The sequence below is a fragment of the Cydia strobilella genome, chromosome 11 (genome assembly GCF_947568885.1).
Source record: "Cydia strobilella chromosome 11, ilCydStro3.1, whole genome shotgun sequence".
NCBI classification, from domain to species: Eukaryota; Metazoa; Arthropoda; class Insecta; order Lepidoptera; family Tortricidae; genus Cydia; species Cydia strobilella.
In genome coordinates, this window is record NC_086051.1 from 2,929,892 (window position 1) to 2,954,415 (window position 24,524).

The 24,524-nt window shown below is 37.5% G+C and overlaps 1 protein-coding gene across 2 annotated transcripts in view; it reads left to right on the forward strand.

Moving 5' to 3' along the window:
• The window catches only part of LOC134745350 (tyrosine-protein phosphatase Lar), a 631,884-nt gene that overhangs the window by 547,539 nt on the left and 59,821 nt on the right, over window positions 1-24,524 (forward strand). For both annotated transcript variants that reach the window (XM_063679373.1, XM_063679374.1), the window contains one exon: window positions 11,168-11,362. In XM_063679373.1, the coding sequence (XP_063535443.1) occupies window positions 11,168-11,362 (195 nt within the window). The remainder of the gene's footprint in view (window positions 1-11,167; window positions 11,363-24,524) is intronic.

Sequence of the window (24,524 nt, forward strand, 5' to 3'; positions counted from 1 at the left end):
TACATTCGTTTCGCCATTCATCAAAATACTGACACAAGTATGCAGCGGCTTCTAAAGTCTACTTTCTGTCGTTTTTTATTACATGGCGTATGTTGGATAATAGAGAGGAATAATGTTGGATTTCTGATTGACGAAATGTCACTTTTGACAGCTAATAGATCATATCTATTACAAATTGATAACAAGAAGTCTCCAATCTTGACACTGGTAGAATTGTCCCGGTGGACGGATGCTATTTTTTTTAACTGAACTAAACTTATGACTAGAAATTACTAACTGAATAGACCTCAGAGTTACTGGAAGCTCTAACGTGCCAGTACCCGCTTCGTTCCAACGCTCCCCCAGGTAAGTAGAAGAAAGAACAGCAAAATGGTGGGCCATGTGTAGCGTAAAGTTACGAGTAGGTACACGTGTAACGATTGTCACGATTTTTACACGTTCTAATGGGGCGAAATATGAGCTTTTGTCGGGATAACAAGTTTCAGGTCACGTTATGATAGTCATTATATTACGTCATTACGTTTTGTTTGGATAGTGGTGTACTGGTATTTTATATTATTTGACCCTTTGAAACCGAAAAGACGCAATGCTTGGCAACTAAAGTGTAATGTTTTGAATGATTCACGGTTAGTTTCACTAGACATATCACCTTTTGTATTGTCACCCGTGAACATGATGCATGTAACTGCGTCGAAATATCGGGAGCTCATAAATAATACCAATAATACAATAGGTAATCACGGTCTATATCCCGGTCAATATAAGTCTAGTGAAGTGTAATGTTTGTTTAAGACTCTATCTACTAACCCAAGAAAAGATCTATAGCATTATACTACCTATTGTCAGCCTATACATGGCTATATTTAGATATTTACCCGAAAATTTAATTCGTTGCATTTCTCTTCTTAATATCGCAAAGAAAAGTACCGCATGTATATTCACACAAATACAAGAGCCAAGTGTTAAAGCGCCAGACAGTTGCTGGAAGCTTTATTAACGTGCCAGTACTCGCTTCGTTCCAACGCTCCCCCAGGTAAGTAGAAGAAAGAACAGCAAATGACAGGCCATCTGTAGTAGCGTAAAGTTACGAGTACACGTGTCACGATTTCTACCCGGTCTGATGGGGCCGGCGAAATATGAGCTTTTGTCGAGATAACATTCAGCCGGGCTAGCACGTGATTGGCGCGAGAGTATCTTGCCGCGACATAGACTACCCGTCCCCCTTTGATTCATACAGTTAGTAAAAGACGGGTAGTCTAACTCGCGGCGAGATACTGTCGCTCCAATCATATGCTCGGCCTACAGGCCACGGTATAGTAGTTGTGATGTTAATAGGTCCAGTATTAAGCCGGATTTTGGTCTGTTTGTACTTTTTTTGTGTTGTGTATAGTATGGAGATAAAACTCGTTATCTTTCGATGGCACAGCACAGGATAAAGACTAAGTAACTTCCAACGAGCTGCATTCTCGGTTACTGCTTTGCTTACAACGGCAGTGCTTAACTTAACGCTGGCTTATGCCAGAGTAGTTTTTGTATACAGTAGTTAATTTTTAAAGAAAAAAGTAAATTTAATCTAGCACTCGGTCACTAACACTGAGAGGATCAATATCAAAAATCTATATATATTTATTTCGCGAAAAAAAAACATAATATGTACAAGAAAAACAATACAATGATCCACTCTAGGCAAAGTAATGAAATGTCGCGCCTCTTAAATTAAATAGGTTCTAGTTTTATTATAACTATATTTATGTACATATAAGAATGCTTATTAACTAAATACAAAGACATTAACTCAGTTAAATATAGCTCAGTTAGTTAGTATGTAAGTGAATGTGTTAGTGAGTAAATAGGTATATGTGTGTACGTATAAATATAATAACCTAGGAGACATATTACTGGATGAAAATGTCATATTAGATCACCTAGATGGTTCCCAGTCCAGTTGATTGAACGTTATAACCAGCACGATCCTTGAGTGATCTGAATTTGATCACCGATTAGTTTACGTTTTTAAGGAATGCGGTTCGGTTTTTCTCTATTTTTATGACATGTCGTTACTTACCAATAGATGAGACTAGTCTTAATCTAAGGCTAAGGTCACTCAATGGTCAGTCTGTGATAAAAACAACAATAATAGTAATAGGACTACTAACATTATCATTTATCATGTGGGCCATCTACTCAGCTGATTCTACTCGTTTTCATCGTGTCAGAAATTTGAACGTAGAACGTTACTTCCCAAACTTTCGAAGATAGATTACTGTCTTTAGTCATTGCTCTGTTAAACATCAAGCTCGAAGCTTGATACGAGCAGGTTTCCTTGTACATTTTGTCTGAGGTAGCAAATATTAATATCAAGTTTAGCATACTCACGTTTCATGAGCGTTGTGTAGGGGTGTCGCGGTGTTCATTTACAACTTGTTAATAAGTATAGGTAAAACAATATGGAAGTGTTGATCTTGTCTTATGGGTAAACTTACTTTATTTGTTGTTATTATGCCCCGTCAGCCAGGCGACAATAGTAGCATAGGTTGTTAGAAGAAATTATACAGAGTGACTAAAAAAAAGTGCATTTCCGTTGCCAGGGAGGTTTTGGGATTATACTGAGCAACTTTTACTATGGGACTAACCACGAAATCGCGAAAACAAATTTACCTTCCCATAGAAAATGGACCAGCCAACATGTATCCGTAGGCCGAATCTAAAAATACAATTTTAAATTTTTAATACTAATGCATTATTTTCACTTTCAGTCTTAATAATAATTCGGTATTTGGAGTTATTATACATTTTACCAATTATACATTTTGGATATCGGATGTAATGTGTAAATGTTATTATGAAATTTTATTATATTACAAACAAGTTAATTTGGGAATTTAAGCTTTTTGGAACTAATACAATTTGAGATTTAGTGAAATGGGTCAAAGGGTATAATGACATTTGGCTGTAATGAACCGGAATCTTTCGGCACAGCCAAAAAATTCGACAGGTTTTTAGTAAAAACCGAACCTTTGGCCGAAACATTATTTTTATGCCGAAACCTGCTGAATAAAAAAACCGAAAACGAAACTTACGTCGGACACGACATAATAAATAAACACATTATAGCTAAATTAGGTCACCTTAAAAAAACCTGCAGCAAACTCAACTGTTAACCCTACACGGCTCATACAGGTTCTCGCCATTAAACCAACGAGAAGGTTTATTTTAAAACCTCAGAGATATTAGAATAGAAATAATTTATTCGTTAGCACACACAAATAGAAAGTTATACAGAACAGAGAAACATAAATAAAAGAAAAAGTGCCACTAAATGGCGAAATGGTATTAATGTCTATTTATGAGCTAGCAGCCTTAAAAGCCTTCCAGGGCATAACTTTATATATCTGTAATAAACGTGGGCCCATTCCTTGTGATATTGTTCCTGTGAATCTTGCTGGATTAATGCTGATATGCAGATATGTATTGTAATATTTGTAATTCACTTACGGTATAATAGTGTTACCTTGTGGCTTTTAAACAAGTATTTACAGCTTGAAGACTGCTTGTATGCAGAAATACTTGCTAAGCTAAGAAATGATCCAAAACTTACTTAACCGATGTTAGCTTTGGGTTGCCTTAACTTAGCGACGTCTACAGGAAATACTATATATATATATATATGTATATATACAGTGTGGAAAGATAAGTCGGGCCCTGGAGGGAAACTACCTCAAATCCTTAAGCTGGTTAATTTTACTTAAAGGAGACATTCCTTTATTTTTGAAAAGAAATAAAACTGCATTCAAAGATTTTCTAAAATTCGCTTGCCTCGCCCGGGACTCGAACCAACTAAAATTAAAAAAACAAACACTCTCTATTTTATTATACTAATCGATAGTATTTTTATTCAGGATAAAATTTCTCTAACAAACATTTGGTTACTGTTCACTTTCAACAAGTAAAAGACACGTAACAGTTCTTATATTTCTCCAACATTCAAAGATATGAAGTACACGCTTGCTAAATTCAATGAATTTTAACGGCGGCAGTCGGCACGAGGGGGCTCATTTCGAACAATTTATCAGTTAAATAATTTAAGTGTAAAAAAATTGATAGTAAAATAAAGTTAATGTTAGATTTAAAGATCATTTTTATTTTTAAGACCAAATGTTTGTTAGAGAAATTTTATCCTGAATAAGAATACTATCGATTAGTATAATAAAATAGGGAGTGTTTGTTTTTTAATATTAGTTGGTTCGAGTCCCGGGCGAGGCAAGCGAGTTTAAAAAAATCTTTGAATGCAGTTTTGTTTCTTTTTAAAAATAAAGGAATGTCTCCTTTAAGTAAAATGAGCCAGCTTAAGCATTTAAGGTAGTTTCCCTCCAGGGCCCGACTTATCTTTCCACACTGTATATGTCATTGTACGTTCGAACAGGCCTGGAAGTAACTCGGAAAACATGACTTCTATTTTGGTACCATTACTATCCTATATCCTCAATAACATGGCTTTATAAATAGACTTTCTAATTAGCGTAACGGAAGTTTAGTGCTTTAAATATGAATAAAACAGCAAAGATATTACTTCTATTTACTAATTAGCAATATATTACAAACATTTTAGTAACGGCGTTATTTCGTGGAATTTCTTGGTAAAAACCAATTTCCGCAAATTAATGATTAATTCAATTGATCCAAGCAACACCAAATAAATATTTTACATAGAACATTGTTTTTGAAATTTTCTAGACGGCAATATTAGCCACCCGAGCATTTCTTAAGTCCCAGATAGATACCGTAATAACATACACTTGTGCAAGCAGACATTTCAAAGCAACTTTTAATGAAACACGAGGCAAAATGAAAGCAGAAAACTGTAGCAAAACCTATAACGAACATACAATATATTACAATTTGCAGGCACTCTACAGGCTCTGTAATTAATATCAAGTTTGTGGCAAATTTATGAAGGCACGACGCCTATCCGTACAATTTACGACCCTATTTTTACAACGCTAAAGCCTTGTTTTATTTATCTGAGATATCGCTTTTGTACAAGTACAAAATTCAGAGGTGAGATGAATCCGAAATGTACTCTCGTTTTTATTCGGGTTATGTAGGACTCGTAAAAATGACCGGAGATAAGTTATCTTTTACTTAATTAGCTTTTATATTGAATGTTTAGTGGAATATTAATGCTTACTTCTCAGAAGTTGTTGTACAAACTTGGACTTTAATACCTAATTATTATTACTTAAGACGTACGCTTATTTTGCCGTAAGTAAGTATTTTTTGTTAATCAATGGTTTACCACTGTACAGTCGCCATCACATATACGTGAGCGGCCAAGGTGCTCAAAAATATGTACACGGACTCTAACGCCTTGACAATAAAGGCGTGTTCAGATATTTTTGAGCACCTTGTTTACAACTAATACCAACACATTTTTAATCATGTAACTTAAATCAAAAAACCGGCCAAGTGCGAGTCGGAGTCGCGCACGAAGGGTTCCGTACCATTACGGAAAAAAAACAGCAAAAAAATCACGTTTGTTGTATGGGAGCCCCATTTAAAGATTTCTATTATTCTGTTTTTAGTATTTGTTGTTATAACGGCAACAGTTCTATCTAGGCTATCACGGTTCATGAGATACAGCCTGGTGACAGACAAACAGACAGACGGACAGACGGACAGACGGATGGACAGAGGGACAGCGGAGTCTTAGTAATAGGGTCCCGTTTTTGCCCTTTGGGTACGGAACCCTAAAAACAACGGGTTGCACTCCAGGAGTGCCGGCAGAAGTGAAAACTTGAATATTAACGTTGTGCATTTTTTAATATTTTGGAATGATTAGGGAATAATTTTGCACGAAATGCTTTAATTATCAGTATAAAAGTACAATCATTTATGTGGTAAAATACAATATTCATTTATTGCGCTATAGTACACAAAAAAATATATTTTTATTACATTAAAAACGGGAAACTACAAACGACAGAGTCGTGTGGAGGAAACGAGGGGAGGTCTTTGCCCTAGCAGTGGGACCCTAAATTAGGCTAATAAATAAAAAATATTGAACACTTCAGAACTATTACAATTATTTACCATTAAAAAGTTTATCTCAGAAAAATCAAACTATGTATCCTTAATTTCGATCAGGTCACGTGTCCGTCTTAAGAATTTTCAAGACCTGTCGCGAGTTTAACATTTTTTCCCCATCACAAAAAGTGCACAGCGCCGCTAAAGAAGTTTTTACCTCAAAAATAGATACTTGTCCAAAGACACTGGAATCAATAAACTTTAGACAAAATTACAGTAACTAACTGTACATATACACGTATAATTTTTAAAAGTTAACGACGCGATGGCTAAACTGTTTTTTATGACACTCGATTCCAGAATATAAGTTGAAGTATCTTCTCGCCTAATTAAGCACCATTCCCAGATACTTTTGACCATTTAACATAACGTCTCATAAAACACAAATCAAACATTAATCACGTCAAACCCCACCCATACCTTGATCCGCAACAGAATAATGCAATTTATTTCTACCTCTCCAATTCCGAAGTACAACCAAAGAAACCCCTTAACGAAACTGTTTAAACTTTGCTGCCCGAAATAATGTCAGTCTCGGGAACATAATCAAATTTCACCTCCTTTCGGGGATGAGATTTCATTTTGTAAATTAACATTTGAGGCCGATTCTGCATTTTACAGATGGTTTTCTCACTTCTTCGTCTTATTTTGAAACGACTTTGACCGCAAGCACCTACCCATCGTACGTCCCACCCATTGGTTTGAATAGCGAGCAGCTGAGGAGGGTATATTCATTCAAATATCTTGGGCACTTGATCACTGAAGATTTGCGTGACGACGCGGACATTGAACGCGAACGTAGGGCATTAGCTATTAGGGCTAATATAGTCGCCCGTAGGTTCAGCAGGTGTACAGCGCAAGTTAAAATAACACTTTCGAGCGTACTGTACTTCGCTGTACGCCTGCAGCCTGTGGACGAGGTACACGCAGCGTTCTATGAATGCCATGCGTGTACAGTACAACGACGCGTTCAGGGTACTGTTGCGGCTGCCGCGATTCTGCAGCGCGTCGGGCATGTTCGCCGACGCGCATGTGGATGGTTTCCACGCGACGCTGCGCAAGCGCTGCGCCGCGAGGCTCCGAAGGGTGCGCGACAGCCGCCACAGTCTCCTGGCCGTCGTAGCAGGGAGATGGGACAGTGCACTTATTAGGCACTGGACCTCGCAACATCTTAGTTTAGGTACTAACATAGTAATTTAAGTATATTTGTAACTAACAAAATATGGATTGTATTATCGTCCGAAATAAATGATTTTTATTTATTATTTATAAGGCGTCACGCTTACACTTTTAGTGCGCGTGAGATGCTTGATACGACTAAAGGTCGTATCAAAATGAGATAAAAATTATATACAATTGTATAACAGAATCAGCTTCTTTCTCAATATACATTTTACGGACATTTTAAGATTAACGGGCGGCATTTCCATTCCAATTCAGGATCGAAGTATAGTCTTCAAAGGGATATTAACTCGCGGAACTTACCTAAGATTTTTGTCGAGACTTTTGTTTTCAATTTGGGATTAGGCGGTTCAAGTTGTGGCTTGAAACTGTTTTTAAAGAGAAAGAGTTGTAAAATCGGTGCCGAGGAATGTCTGAACATTTTATTCCTGGATATTGGCAGTAATGAAAGTAAGTTTAGAGATTTCAATCAAACATTTCTGCATGTTACTACTTACACCACCTACCTTCCAATATTGGCTTAAGGCTGCATAGCCGGCTGATTATAACTATCCCTTTCTCATCCCAGAGCGTGTCACTCCCTCATAAAATTACGTCCCCTGGTATGCCGGCTAGTCCGGAGCAGGCATGTTCCTGGCTGGGTGTGGCGTCTCTTGTCTTGTCTTGTCTTGTCTTTATATTAGTGGTTAAATATTGTTAAAATCTTGTCATACAAAAATTCGTTTTCAACCAAAACGGACGTAGTTAAAAGTCAAACTTTACACACATTTTACTTACGCTAAGTGTAATTTCTACTAAAGTTTTAATTTTGCAAATTTATCAGTATATTTAGGTACTAAGATATGAAATAATATTTTGAGAATTATACTGAAAGATATCAACTCAGGAAACACAAGAAACAATAAACATCGTACTGCCTTGATACTCAAATGTGCTCCGTAGAAATGATTTAAGTGAATCCGCTTGTCGCTTGTGCGCCAAGTGCCTATGTGTTTATTATGCCTTTAGATTATAGTATACAGAATTTAAAAATCGCTAAAATGCGTACATCTTTATACATTATTAATCATATATATCAGACCACAACAATAATCAAAACAGGAGAGCTCATTCGCCAGCTCGATCGTCCCAACCGCACAGAATTAAGTTATCCCGATTCCTGTCCTTTCATACAGATGGCCGTTTGACCGAAATCGCATTTTGTATGTAACTTTTCCGGGCTCCCGACGTCGGGTAATTGAGTTTATTTGTCCTCCGACTAGATATGATATCATTACGGACGGACGTTATCTTTAGTCTGATGGAACGGTTAGAGGCCATTTTAAATTAAATTTTGATAAGACACCCGGGGACAGAGTTAATGAAGGCAATAGAAATACTAATATGATCAACCGCTTTACGTTTGTCGCTATCGATAATCTGCGTAATTTATCGAAATCTAATTAATTTCAACAGAAGACTTTTCATACCTACTTCAATCTTTATTTGAAAATGGCATACGACTATGTTTAATCTTATCGTTCGAGCAGAAGTAAAAAGAAAAGTTATGTCGCTCTTCTGACGTGGACAAAAGTTTTTACCATCGATTATAAGCGGAAGACAAATGTGGTGTGGTATGCATATGCAGAGCACAATTTGATTTGGCCATAAACCACTCATATGAGTGGTTTATGGCATATGCCATGCACTATTTTCTTTTAATAGACAAAAGGGTATTAGATGAACATTACATGAACCAAAAAATCACGTGTTTCTAAGGAAAAATTTTAATTTCCAATCTTTAAAAACCACGCATAATGTAAAGCGATGCATGATATCAAGTAACATTAATTCCCCTTAAGTCGACATTACAATGACAATTTTTAAGTAAAAATTGATCTTACTTATACGTTTTTTTAGACGCGATCTCAAGGTAACATTAATTTTAAGGAGTTCCGTTTGCCGCCGTGTCGGGTGTCGCGCGCCATCCGACGCCCGGCTCGGGCTGAAAAATGGCGGCGCTGATGATGTCACCCGACCCCGACACACTATCGGTGTATTGGATTTGGAAGGGAATAAACTTAGGATGTAAATCACAAACACCTTTACCGTTTATTATTAAAATACGATGACTTTTTCCTTGATGTAATACTGACTTCACTACACAGTTTAAAATGTTCTGCCAAAATGGTACTTTTCAAGCGCAAATTCTACTGTTAATTTTAAAGTACTAGAATGGCTATAAGTACCCATTCCTAACATTTAAGGAGTGCCCTTAATTTCTTCAGAATTCCGTCGCCAGGTGATGTAGGGACTGACTAGAAAGCTGACCATTCAAACTAAAAAATAATTTTCGACATCGCTCATTTATTATCCCAGTAATTAGTGAACATACCTACATTAAAAAAATACGACGATTACGTATTACGTAGTTATATTACAAAATGATCAAAACTACACGTGTCAACACTCAAAAAGCACAGTGAATATTATCAACAGTGTTCATAATATTCGAACATTGAGTTATTATCACTATACAGAAGCCATACTAAACAATGAAATTATCGCAATCGCAACCTGTACCACGCGACCAAAACGTCGTAAGCGCCATAAAATTCATGGCGCTTACGCGGTTAGGTCGCGAGATTCACGCTCCGCTTCAATGGTTTGTTTTCAAAACGACAGCAACTCATGGCGCAAAATACTGGTTCTCTGTGTCGGTTCTTTACGTTAGTTCAATGCATTCGAATTGCAACGCCCCCAACAGTCACGCTGCAGCAGTCGCAATAAAAATGTAACCTTAGCGTCAATACGCATCGCCTCTCATTGGAACGCGTAGCGTTTGCATAGCGTATTTTCGCCACAATAGATAGGTTCCGCACCCATCACAACACTCACTCAATCATAGTATTCAATAAACGTTAAATTGTTGGCGAAAATTCCGCAAATACATCGCTAAACCATTTACCAAACAATGAACTATACAATTTTTCCATTTCGCTTAATTAACTCGCCATAATTGCACAGTATTCAACACAAATTAAGTATTAACAATACAAGCCGAACATCGGAACCGCCTAAAGTGTTTGAAAATTTAATTAAAGATAGGCTGTGGCGTGCACGAAATACAACGATCCTGGGTATAAAATTGCTGTATGCTGAAAGTGCTATTAGAAAATAATAACTCATATTTTGTTATTAAGTTTAATATGAGGTAGGTTTATAATAATGTAGATTGCTAAGCTAAGGCAATCAAAGGCAATGGTTGAGCAATTTTTTTTACATATAATACCCATGAGCCCGATTCAGATTGAACAACTTGTTACGGGCTTGAACTGGTTTTGACACGAACTTGACTATCGCCTTGGCGATTGGTGCACCTCTCACGAACGACTTTCACTTCATTTCGCATGCACTGAATGAAACTGTAACAAATTATTAAATCTGGATCGAGTTTAGGTTTTAGGTATTAAATTTGCTGTATGCTGAAGGTGCAATTGGAAAATAGTAACACATTTTCTTATTAAGTTTACTTATACTCGTAATATTTGGTAGCACTTTAAACTCTCGCGTTTTGTGCACAAGTATTTAATTATATTACAGTAGAATCCGTTTATTATGACTCCGCTTATAGTGCTTATACTGACCAACCGTTTACTATGACTTAATTACTGTGCGAAGTTTGGTTTTCATATAAAATTAAACGCAATAAAGCTTATAAGAAACGCAGGCAAAAAAAAACACGTATATTACGTACGCGACGCGCGGCTGTGGTGGCCGCTGTTAGTGCTGCTTAAACATGTCGCTAACTAAAAATACGTGAGTTAAATCGTTTCTTAATGTTAGTATAACTCACGACAGTTTAAATTCGAATGTTCATTGTCATTAAATTTTGCTTAATTTATTTTTCTCCTTGTTCCAGCCGACAAGATTCCCCCTGGTTTCCCCTCCATCGCGCCGCCATCGTCCACCATGGTGGTAGAAGTGGGTCACACTGCGACTCTGCCCTGCCAGGCTACGGGCACGCCTACGCCGAAAGTGCGCTGGCTTTGGAACTCGCTTCCGCTCGACATCGCCTCTAATCCTAGATACGCGTTGCTGAACGACAAAATGCTTGGTAAGTATTTTTTCTATTACATAGGCCATTGTTTTAAAAATGAGTTAAGCGAAACTCCATCGCCGACGTGGTTTTGCGAAATCGAATGGCCGAAGACTGCACTAAACCGGAAGGAATAGAAAAACGGGGGGAGATCTTGCCGTCCTCTCGATATTGAGATGATATATAGGAGTCAAACGACCCGACGAATTGCTTGATAGTAATAAGCGTCAGTTTCACGTGCTATTTTTGGGATACCCTGTATATCTTTTTTGTAGGAAATTTTAGATTATTTACGTATAGACTATTTTTTTTCTATGGGCCACCGTTTACGAGATATTTACGAAAAACTATAAAAAGGGCCCTTTTAACCCGGGGGGGGGGGGTTTAAGGTCCCTTTTTAAAGCCTCTACCCGTTAACTTCGCCCCCACCCCCCGGTACTTTTAGTATGTTGTTTAATACACCATTCCCTACAACTATGCCAAAATACGCTTGTACACGAATTATTTCCCCGATTGACAATTTTTGGTTTTCGTTTGGTGAGCTATTCCTTAAATCTCGTGAATTACTTATCATATCGGACATCGTATTCATTTAAGCAGATTTACAATGAAACCATATCGTCAATAGATCGAGAAGCTGTCCAATAAATCAAAGGGATCAGTGTCTCGGCCTAGACCGCAAAGACCACTTGATTCATTCCAAAAGAGTACACTGCGGAGGCGAATAAAAAGTTCGGGCAAAACAGGATCAGAATATTCAGATTTTTATAAGAGGTTATGACTTTGATCTGGCTTTGTTATGGATATGATCTGTCAGTGTAAAAAATGTGGATTCTAGTTAACAAATCCAGATCAAACTCAGATATTATTACAATCGGAATACGCCTTAATAAAAATTGCAAACTTAAATGTTTGAACATTTAGATGTTCGTTTCTCAATCACGCAAAAAACAGGTGTAAATATTTACTTGAAATACAATAAGTACACTTTTTAAACCAGTTATCAATTAGTACGAGAGCGGAGAAGTGGTTAATACAGCCTAATAATTTCTACGCGAACAAAAAACAGGCAGAAGCTAGTTTAAAAAAACTTACTTTAGTAACTTGTTTTATAATAGGCTAGATGACAAATTTTCATTAATGGTATTAATCGATCAGGTTTGTTTTTAGGATCAAATACCTATATGGGACCCATTGCATTAAAGCAATACAAAAGTTAGAAATGACAGTCAAAGTCCGACGTTCGTACTTCACTCGCGAAACGCTCCTAAGAAAACGATAAGTGAACGTGAAATCAAGGTCACTGAGAGCCCATCTTGAAGTATGGCTAAAACAAGAAAATTGCGTTTTTGTCGGTGAAAGATTGCGTTTATGTATATAGTTGCTATACAATCTTTTGTTGTATAAAATGTAAAGAATCGAATGGTATCCTTACTTTTTTCCTTTTTGGAAGTTAAAAAAAAAAACTTTAATTTTGAAATTTTCATGTTCTGTATTTTTGTATTATTTCGATTAACTATTTTAATATCCACATTATTATGATAAAGTGCTCATTAGACTAGATTTATTATTTATTATTAAATTTATTTAACTAGATTTTGTTATAAAATTCAACATATGTCATCATCCCTATTACCTTACGATGCTTCTGTATCTCATAATATGTAGTAAGTAAAAAGCACGCTATATTTTTTTTACATTGCTATAGTAAATGATTTCGCTGTCAGCCCCAACATCATCTCAAGGGCCATGCTACTCTTGTTCGTCACACAACTCGACTATCACTCGTCCAGCTATACTCAACAAGGCCTAGCCGCATGCCAATTACAATTAACGTCAGCTGTCCGGCTAAATAGATGATGAGCTTTCTTAGTGCCTAAGAGACCTGGCCGCGTAGCCAACACGCCAATCGCTGACGCTCCCTAGCGATCGAAACGCAACTGTCACTGTCGCACTAATATGGAAGAGTGATAGAGAGACACAAAGCGTTTCGTTGTCGAAGCGATAGCGATTCTCATCTTGGCTAGGCCGGCTGTACCGAAAAGTTTATCAACTAATTCAGACATTCATTCAGAATTCATTTTGGTAGTTAGTATTGCAGATATTGAGTTACCGAGTATCACTCAACTTCACAGGAATATACCTATTCCTTTTCAGGTCAGCTAAAATACGTAGCTAGTTAGCGATAGGTATACTTTCTCGTTATGTGTTTTTGTGTAAGATTTTAGTTTGTGTGTAAGCATTTTATGTTTTGATTGTCTAAGTAAACGTTCTAAACGTGAAATAAAACTATGAAAACGGATTATATCGCGTATATTGAATTTATAATACATCCCGACGTTTCGAACTCTTTACAGCGTTCGTGGTCAACGGGTGACTGAGGAAAAATTACAAAATGCAAAAATACCCACATACTAAAATAATGAACAATCATAGACAACAAACTTTAAGGCTGGTTGTACATGCAAAATCGGTTCATAAGGCTAGTTATACACTATAATTATTTTTCAAGTAAAGATATATATATATACGCGATAAAAAACTATGCCGGCTCCAACCCTACACCACGGACCTAGTTTTATTTCATGAGTAACTATCGCGGTAACCGAAGACAATATTACGTTCTAAACGTACTAAACACAGACTGCTAAAATTGCTGTTGGGTAAAGAAGTAATGAAGAATATGCAATCCTGTTTCAACCAATTCCGTTTAGTATGAAATATGCGAGGGCTTTTTCACACTCTTGGTATCTTTAACCCACTCTTTATACTATTGCCATTAAAAAGAGCCACGGAGCGTTACTTAGTTTCCTGGTGTCAATAATGACTGGGACATGATTTGACGGCGTTCACCTTTGATTGATGTTAGATCTCATTTTAGATTGCGCGCCGTCGCGGTCTTTTCAAACGCTGTGTTTACCCATTAGTGGCGAAAGCGTGGCGTCACTTTCTTGAAAGTTCCAGTTGAAGGCAGTGGAACTTGATCTAGAGATCTGTTAGTAAATAACCGAGGGACAATTTAATCCTTTCAATTTATTTCCAAAATTCCCTATACTTTTCCCAAAAATTCAAACAACCCGTCAATCGGGACGTATTTCATGCAAAAAAGGAGAGTTGCGCTGGGGGGAGGGTGGGGGACGCTAGTGTGCGTAATGCGTAAAGCACCATACCCAAAGGTACCATGTACCAAACTAGTTTTAAAACGGAATTCATTAGTTTGTCATGTGTTTATGAATCAGTAATTTACAGCAAGTAGTAGAAGTTAAATATTTTATTTATTATGTCCGCTCACAAACGCTTCGTCACACAAACATAGGTCACCATTTTTCTCTCTAGATATTTCTTCTTCTTATTTAAGAGCTGTGCTCTTGTCGGTGGAGCAATCTCCAACTCATCCGGCGTCCGGTCCTCTACCAACTCCTTAACCTTCTGGTATGACACGACCTGAACCTTTTCTTTTATTATGACTTACTTATCGATAACAGATTTATCTATGTTACATTTTCTCAAACACTTGTGTTTGCCACAGACAGGTCTCTATTGTTTCCCATAAAGTTTTAAGTCATAATGTATTTTGTCCACATTTTCGTTAATCATAATTTGGTTTTTCTCAGAAACGCGTAACTTTACAGGATTGCCATAAAACAAACCTAAACTGACCTATCTATAGGATAACCTTACGAAAAATCTGTTTCAGAATTATGACTAATGATAATCTCAATCATTACATTATGACTCAATAATTATGTCAAACAAAGGGACCCCCGCCACGGACAGCTCTGTCAGGTAGCGACACAATCCTAGTCCTATCTTGTAACTATATAGATTATGTCTAATCACATAATACGTCATCGCATTAGCGAGGAGTTAGCACTGTCAAAGGTTGGGAGGCACGGCTTACGGACTTAAGCGCTTAACCCATTCTTAGGGCGTTACGTTACCCTAGTTTAGTAGTTAAGTACCGCACTTTATGTCATTTAGGGTCGTCAAATTTTAGAAAAATGTTCCAAACGTAGTAACATTGTATGAGTAAAGATGTACGGATACAAACTGCAGCTGCACTGTTGCGACGTCGGTGTGACCGCCGCTCTGGCTTCCGATTTTTTTGATAGTGAGTGACGCGCGCGCCGTCGCGTTACTGTCGCGATCACATCATGACGTCCATTCCGTCATTCATTTTATCAAGGAATTTGACAGATGCAGCGGCGGCAACAACGACGCCGCGATAGTATATACATAATATAATTCAGCTGCAGTTGATATCCGAACGTCACCTTTAGGAATCTTAAAGAGCTGCAAAGACTTTTCTTCAGCGGTAAAATATCTCGATGGATTCTCAAGGCAGAGCCTTGAACGTTACTTAAAATATTTTCAATACCACAGCATGGCTGAACTTAACGTAACGTAATTAATAAACGGTCACGCGGCGAATACAATTAGCAGGCACATCCCAATTTTAAAAATATCATCTTGATTTTATATAAATCTCAATGTTCACATTTATTTACTACCGCTCAAAAACGCTTCGTCACACAAACATAGGTAGTCATCATGCATTTTTATCTCTAGATATTTAACTTTATAGAATACTGGCTTTTGCTCGCGACTTCGTCTGCGCGGACTTAGTAACAGCAGCTAAAGTAAGTATAGCGCCTGGAAAAATCTCATAGCAATCTAAATTTGAGCATATTATGCACACAAATTAGCAGGCACTTCGTTAATTATCTTAATTCCACCCCGCTTTTTACTTTCTTAAGGGATGATTTTCGGGATAAAAACTATCCTATGTCCTTCTCAGTGACTCAACCTATCTCTATGCCAAATTTCATCTAAATCGGTTCAGCGGTTTAAGCGTGAAGAGGGAACACACAGACAGACAGACAGACAGACAGACAGACAGACAGACTTTCGCATTTATAATATTAGTATGGATACTTTTACACAATTTACTGTGTAATAACAACTGCTTTTGCCCTTCGTTTTTTTTTCGATGTATAACTATGATGAATACAACTTGTATAATAGTAGATTGTGTCACAAGGGAGCAAAATGACATATTTAGGGCGAGGGCGTATAATAAATCCTCAACGAAGGATTCTATAATTGAATCCTGAGCGTAGCGAGGGATTCAAGTGTTAACGCCCAAGGTGGAAATAATTTTGCTACCATGTGACACATACTGTTTTTCACATCACATATAAGGAAATTATTATGTCCCCAAATATTATTTGAGCTAAAAAATAGTATGCAAAAAGATATTTTCCACAATGTAAACGGTCAATGAGAAGCGGTCGTCAAGATCATATTTTTTAATTTAGAATGCGCCTGTAGGGTAAGCTAATGAAAGTTCGGCGCATGCGCTGTTTGCCCCGCGACATGATAAGCTCCTGAAGACGACGAAATGTTAATTATAAGCCGTTTAGGGAGGCGACAGGCATGCGGGTGAAACGCGGCGGTTCAGCTGCCGAAAGTGGTTTTGGCAAAGGTGGGACAGGTACTAAAGAAATATAATTCTGGGCGCGCCAAGTTTAAGACGCTGTCAATACCTAAAGCGCACACACTGTATATTTATACCTGTCGGAGTAAATGAGATCCTTATCGCTGTTGAGCCTAGGGCAAGGGAGTAATAAGAAAACTACTGAAATAAAAAAATTGGTTTATCTGTCTAATATTTGGCTTATGGCAGAGTTACAAGGGTGTTATCTCATAATGTGGTTCAAGCTTCAGCAGGTACCTATATATCCGTTTTTTACCCTTCGGGGGAAAAACGGTTCTATTATGGTACAGTACCATCGGCTGAGTCCAACCCGCCAATTTGTTTTTTAATAGGAGAACAATTTAGCGAATTAAAAAGCTAATAAAACAGCTGGTGACGCATCCACCGCCCGGCTGCCGTCGTCCGATATGCAAATAATTTCACTAATAATGCCATTATGCACTTGCCTAGGTGTGAACCACTTTAAATTCAGTTAAAGCAAGCCGTGGGCCCCGAATCTCATTAATTTTAATTTATTCCCGTGGATTATTTCTCCTTGGTTGGGTCCGCTGCGTAACTTTTTGGTTACGTTGATTATAAATACATTCCGTGAAAGCGATGAAAATTTGGGAGTTAATTAAATAAATAGATCATTTTCAGGGGTCGCCATAAGTCTTATAAAGCTTGGCATGAATTTTTAAACTTTAAGCACAGGACGGACACTATAACATCAAAAATCATTTGCGTTGCTATGTGTGAACGGCACGTCTGTACACGCGGCATGCGTCATTGTGTGACTAAGTTGCTTAAAAACAGTACTGAGCAGTCGGCAAAAGGTCGTCAATCTGCTGCCGCGGGGCGAGGTAGTTCGAATCGGGGCGGGGCGGTGCGTGGCCGTTCTGTATGATAATACTTATTCTGTGCTAAAGCACCTCTAAAGTTAAGACTTTGAAGGTAATAAGTTTTAAGGTATTTTTAAAATTTGACACCATAGTTTTTCACGAAGTAATTTTCACAATCGAAACGTCTATCTGTCATCTGAAGTGGTATTCAGAACTAATAAGAATATTAAACTGGCAGTTTGTGTATGTGTATTTTAAGTACCTACCTATGTTTTTTTTGGGTATCATATCAGATAGTTAAGTCTACATTACAAATAGTTAACTTTCACAGAAACTGACAGCAGTTTGAAAGACGGAATTGGTATTTAGGCACCTTTTTCCCAACCATGGCAAAGGCAAAAGGAATAATATAGTTTCAGTAGTCTTGGATATTCAACAAGGATCATTGCTTCGGGACCAACGTTGCCATGATAATAAGTTATTAAAATAGCTTTAGGTACAGTCGCCATCGGATATATCGGAGCGGCCGAGGTGCTCACAAATATCTGAACACGCACTAACGCCTTGACAATAGAGGCGTGTTTAACTTTTTGTGAGTCTTGGCCGCTACGATATATCTGATAGCGACTCGAATGTACCTACCACAAAATAGTCCAACTTTACTCTCTAATTCTGTAAAATGATTTAACGTCCAATGTTTTAAATAATATATTTCTTTGTTATTATACTCAGGTTAGCGAAAATGAATAATATTTTCAATTCCTACGTTGGTCATGATTTTTTTGCTGAAGATACGTCTGCGAACGATCCTATAAGTCTTAGAATTATTACTGGAAAAATTACTGTCTATCTTGAGACTTGAATTCACGGCCTCTGGATCGATACTCCAGCGTTCTGCCAACTGAGTCACCAAGACCTCATCCATAGCCAGCGAATCTTTCCACCATATGGGTCTAGGGGACCCTAGAGACATCTACCGTAAGACTCGACTTCAACGTCAATTGAACAACTGTTTCAACTGAATATATTTAATGATGAATAGTTTTTAAATATTCGTCATTTCCTTAATTGCTAGTAAATAATATTTGAGCAAATTAGGACCACTTTACAATAGGTATTCATCTCATTAATAACTTAAAATTTTCCAGAAGAATATAACCTCTCTTTATAAAGCTAATATTGACCGTTTACTTTCTTAATAGAAGTAACTTTCTTTGTTTTACCTACTTACTTGAAACTTTATAATATCATTGTAGTAACTGTTTATAATAGTGTCGTTTTCAAGCAAAAGGTACCACGTTGTCGCTTAGCATAAGAACGAAAATTGCTTGTATCTTTATACGAAAAAGCTGTCAGAGCGTCCTTATGGTAAGCGACAATGTGGTACCTTTTGCTTGATAACGACACATATAGCCGTGGAGGCGAAATGCGCTCGAAGTTTGGAAAAGTATGAAGTTGTGAACGCGTTATCCGCGCCCGTGTGAGCGTTATTTTTGTGTTTATTGCTTTTTTTCTGTCATGTTTTTTATAAGTATTTTACTTCTTAATTACTTTTAACTAATAAATACACATAAAATGTGGAAAAAATAGCAGTTTACAGGCGGATTATAACTTGGAGCAAAGAGGATATAATTATCTATCTTTGCTTGAAGTATAAAAGCAGAATCAAAGATAACTTTGCTATTACTTTTATGTTTATTTTTTCCTCTTTCATTCATTTCTGTGTATTTTAGATATTTACTTGTTATTCACATCCATAAAGAGAAATGGGTAGCTTTTAAATATTTATAAGCTGAATAAGGTTTCATTTACTAAGTAAAGAAAAAATGAACAAACCCTTCAGTGGCGGAGGCCCAAGGGCCTGACACTCTTTGATAGAGAAAGATAGTCTTATTGCGATTCCTATAAGAGGAAAGAGAAAATAGTGCCATGCATTGTCCTTATCACCGACCGGGTGGCATCATAGGTAGGAGGTGATGGCGAAATACCGAAATTTATAAGGGTGAAAGAGACAAAATCCTATGCTGCCCAAATTTTATATGAATATTCTTTATCTTACCCCCGGTCGCTCGGTGGCGCGTCTATAACTACATAGGTATATACTATGTCTATGCGGAGGCAGGATCACTTTTTCTTTAGGAGGTATAGTCCAACAAGAAATTGTAGAAAATAATTGAGGGCGCCACTTCCTACGTAACTCACATTTTTTACGTAAAATGCTTAAAAATGGCAACAATTTAGTATGGTTTTTTTTAGTTCCATTTTATTTATTTTCTATTTTATGTCGCACTATATATGACATCTATTTTAGTTTATAATTTATATAGTGTAAATACTTAAAAACACAAATCAAAATAATAAATTGACATGTTCCCTAAGTTTTAAATATTTTCTGTACATACACTCATGGACAAATTTAGAGGAACGCAAAAAAAAGTTTAATTAATAATTTTGAAATTACTTTAGGTTAAAATTAAATCCAATAGATAAACCTTTTTTTGCGTTCCTCTAAATTTGTCCATGAGTATACTTCTTCCCAAGCCTTACTTTAGACCATGCTTACATCCATCAAAGCTTAATATTGTCACTTTTTCCTTTATTCTCCTCTTAATACCCGTTTCTTTACCATGGTCTCCAATTTCCTTTCCCACTGACCAATTTATTTACCTAATATATACTCACAAATTATACTTTACGCCCCGTTCATTAAGACAGCTTTGCACGTCACATAAGTCCAGGAAATAACATTATCTCATACTTAATCAACCACGGAGGGCGTTAAGTAAATCGACCGTTTCCTGTCTCCGTAAGAGCTAGATTAAATGCGCGCCATGATAAAGTTTCTTTGGCCACTCTAAAATGAACCCTAAAGACGGGCGATTTTGTAAAGCAATAGAAGGGAGGTAGGTCGAGTGTTGCTGGTCGGTATATAAAGCCTCTATTCTGCTGGACATTTATGAATAACGCGTATTTTTCTTTTAATTATGCCGCTGTTGACGCACTTTGTGCTTAGGCTTAGGTACACTTTTGTTTAATTGGAAATAGGGAACGAAGGAGTACCAATGAGTTTCTCGTGACAGTTGTTCGTTGAAATAAAGATGATGAAATTCTAATAGTTTAGGTTAATAGTCTTCAAGCTAGCCCAATCTGGCGCGGGGACTATATAGCCCAAACCCTCTTATACTTACAATGAGATAGATTTGACGACCGGTCTGGCCTAGTGACCCTGCCTGTGAAGCCGATGGTCCTGGGTTCGAATCCCGGTAAGGGCATTTATTTATGTGATGAGCACAGATATGTGTTCCTGAGTCATGGGTGTTTTCTATGTATTTAAGTATTTGTATATTATATATATGGTTGTCTGAGTATCCATAACACAAGCCACCTTGGGCATACCGTGGGACTTAGTCAATCTGTGTAGGAATGTTTTATAATATTTATTTATTTTATTTATAGATATACAATAGATTATACAATACGCTGGTAATTATGATAATGGGGAATCTGGAAGAGTAGAGCCATAATTCGAATATCAATTTAAATATGTGCTAATAAACGGATTTTAAAAACCGTCGGGCTGATAAAGTAAAGTATTATTAATATAGTCTCTCAATAAATATACAATATTCATACACACCTTCGCTTAGCTTCACTCTCAAGTCTCTCAACTAGCTATCCGAAGTCGAATTGTCACCGTACCGGTGTATTAACTTTTCCTCCGTTCATATACAGTCGGATAAAAATATTACCATACGTATGTAAATATGGGAATAGGTATTCGACACAAGGAAAACAACCGATCTCTCAATATTCCAATACCTTCGGCGTACATAACATGTTTATGTATAAGTATTGCATACAATAGCTGAACCGCGGAGGGAGAGAGTTGCAAGTTTATTCCTCTATACATAGGCAACTTGCAAGACACGACGTCACGGACATATTTATACGTAGACCGAGCAAATGCGTTTGTTACAGTATGCAATTCAACAAAAAGAAAAGAAAAGTTTAAATTTAAGAAAATAGCATCGCATTTTAAAGGTCGGCAACGCTCTTGCTAGCCATCTGCTGTTAAAGGTGTCCATGGGCAACGGTTATTGCTTACTATCAGGTGAGATTCGTCTGCTCGTTTGCCTCCTATATCACTTTTGTGCTGTAAAACCTCTACGTGTGCTTTATAAAAAAGAATTAAAACTACGAAACAATAGTTCAATATCTGATTCAGTATCAATACCAATGTTCTTTTTGTTATGGGTTTTTCTTAAATTTCTCATAGACTCAGATTTGCTACATTGAAAGAATAGTCAAACGCGATTTTGCGCTAAGGCTTATTATTGCGGGTTGTGGGTATACCACAAAAAGGACGTGACGCGTATGACAACTACCTTAATAACCTGCAGAAATCTGTATCTGTACCTACCGTTAAATTTAAAGTTGAGTTATCAAACGTTATCATGCCAAATGTCGCCTTTCTATTTTATCAGGGGTGTTAAAAATGTTGCGCCACGAACCCGACACTTTTCTGGAATGGCTCTTGTCACTGTGACAAGGTAAGTACGATTTTTACAAAAATCAATACAATAATACGTCCTCTATTTCTACACACGTCTGGCGACGAACAGCGAGCAGCGACACCATGTTTATTGGGTGCACTTTGTTCTAACCGACCGCGAACTGTTTACGGCGCTTGACTTCGCCAATCTTGCAGCTGTACGTTTGTTACAGTTACACCTGTGCTGTGTTACTGTCTGTTCGTTTCAAGTCGATTTCTATAGGTTAACTCAGAAGAGGGAAGCTTAGGTTAAGGTCTCCCTACATGTCGACGCGGAATCGGCAAAAGCTGATATAAAAAACCTTTATGTCAGCACAATCAGAGCGAAAGAGGCGTCGGCGCGTCGGCAGGCGTCAGCCGATGCGAACGGACACATGCGATCTCTATTATTATGGCCAACAACAACCCGCAACCTACAACATTCTTGAAACCGATTATAAATGGCGATCTATATGAGGAAACCACTTAAAATAATTCATACTGCCCAATTGTACAATTTTTTCCTTTTTGAATGACGGTAAAAAACTAATTTTCAGGCAAAAAATTAGACCCCAGACACGGGCTTAAACTGGATTACATTTTGACGCGACTCTTTTGTTCAAAGTGCATACCAAAGAAATACAAAAAAGGCACCGCTGGAAGTGACACGGCCGCCCCTAATCCCAACACGCCCCCCACTGTTATTGTTGTTCGAATTAAACCCGGCTTTTTGCTATAACAACAACCAACCGTTGCCCATTCAAACTTCCCAGGATTCGGCATTTGTATGTAAATTAGTCCTAATCTGGCGTAGGGCGCAATCACGGCGGTGTATCTGCGTCCCTTAGGGCGAGAGGTGAACACAGACCATAATAACTGGAAGGCTCAGGACATAATCTCCCATTGTTTTGAGGTTATAAAGCATGAACACACGTGTTGTGCTGTAATTTATATTCTGGGACCTTTTTGTTTACGGCTAAGGCTTGGATTTAATAACGCGGGCGCGACGTTAAACTATCCTTGAATTGCGACAGTTTTAAGGAGCTTTAAAGCCAGGATTCGCATTCAAATGTCTCTTCCATGAGCATTTTGTGTCTATATAAAAGTAAGTACCTACTATAGTTTGGGGCTATCTGTAACCCCTGGGTCTATTTCGAATTATTAGAATCGTCTTTTTGGCATAATATTTTATACCGTACAGGTATAACCAAGGATTTTAAGATCAACCAACGTTAGTTTGCCTTGGCGCTTGATATATGATTTGAGCACTAAAGTTTTTATCAGCATTAAAGAATTTCATAAAAAAATTGCACAAAAATACTTGTTATTAGTATATTAGCGAATAGATATACAACTCTAAATTTCCTCTTCAAAAAACCAGTCCCGAAGTTAACTCGAACCGACGTGTCTGAAGCTATCGGGTCCGGAGCTGACATATCAAAGGGTTGGAACAAGGGGCATTGAGTCAACACCTGCCTCGGTGCAAGTGTCGCAGAATACATTACCGTTTAGTTTTGGTTGCGACTGCAGCAGCATGGGTTAGCTCTACTGCTGCAACGGAAAACGAGCGATGTTTTTAACGAATTGAATGGCGGATTGAATTATCTAATCGCAGCAGTAATGCAGCGGCGAACGTCACTCATTTTATCAAGGAAATTGACAGATACAGCGGAAACAAGAACGACGCCGCATCAGTAAGGCAGCTGCTACTGTTAACATCCGAATATCGCCTTAATGCGGCAACGACAGCCACGCAATTTAGGTACCAGCTGCGATCCGAATTTAATATTTTGACGAGCAATTTCCCATCATAACAACTGTTTCAGACTTGGAGGATATTACCAAACGGAGTAGCCATTAACAGGCGTACCCTCTGTCGAAACTCTATGACCAATGGTCATACACATTGTATGAACTGACGTTTATCTGACGTTCCCCTCCCCCGCAAAGTACGGCAGACTGTTTTGTACAGAAAATTACAGACAAGGCGTCTCCATTTGGTTATATCCTCCAAGGTTTCAGATGATGTTTGTATCAATAATAATTTTATTTGCTATAGAAATAGACCAGATGACGCAAAAATAAATAAAAATCGACAAAATATTTCTAACACGCCTCATCTTCTGTACTTGCGCCAACACAAGATATAAATCGAGAAGCCTAGGGATCAAGAGCGCCATATTTTTTATTTGATCGCTCTGATTCAACGACCCGCAGATTGAATGTCTAGCTTGTTACAATATCATGAATTTTTTGTGTTACTTTGGTTACAAAGAGTTAACGATATGTTTTTTTCTTCTATATTTCGTGTTTTTGTTTATTCGCAACATA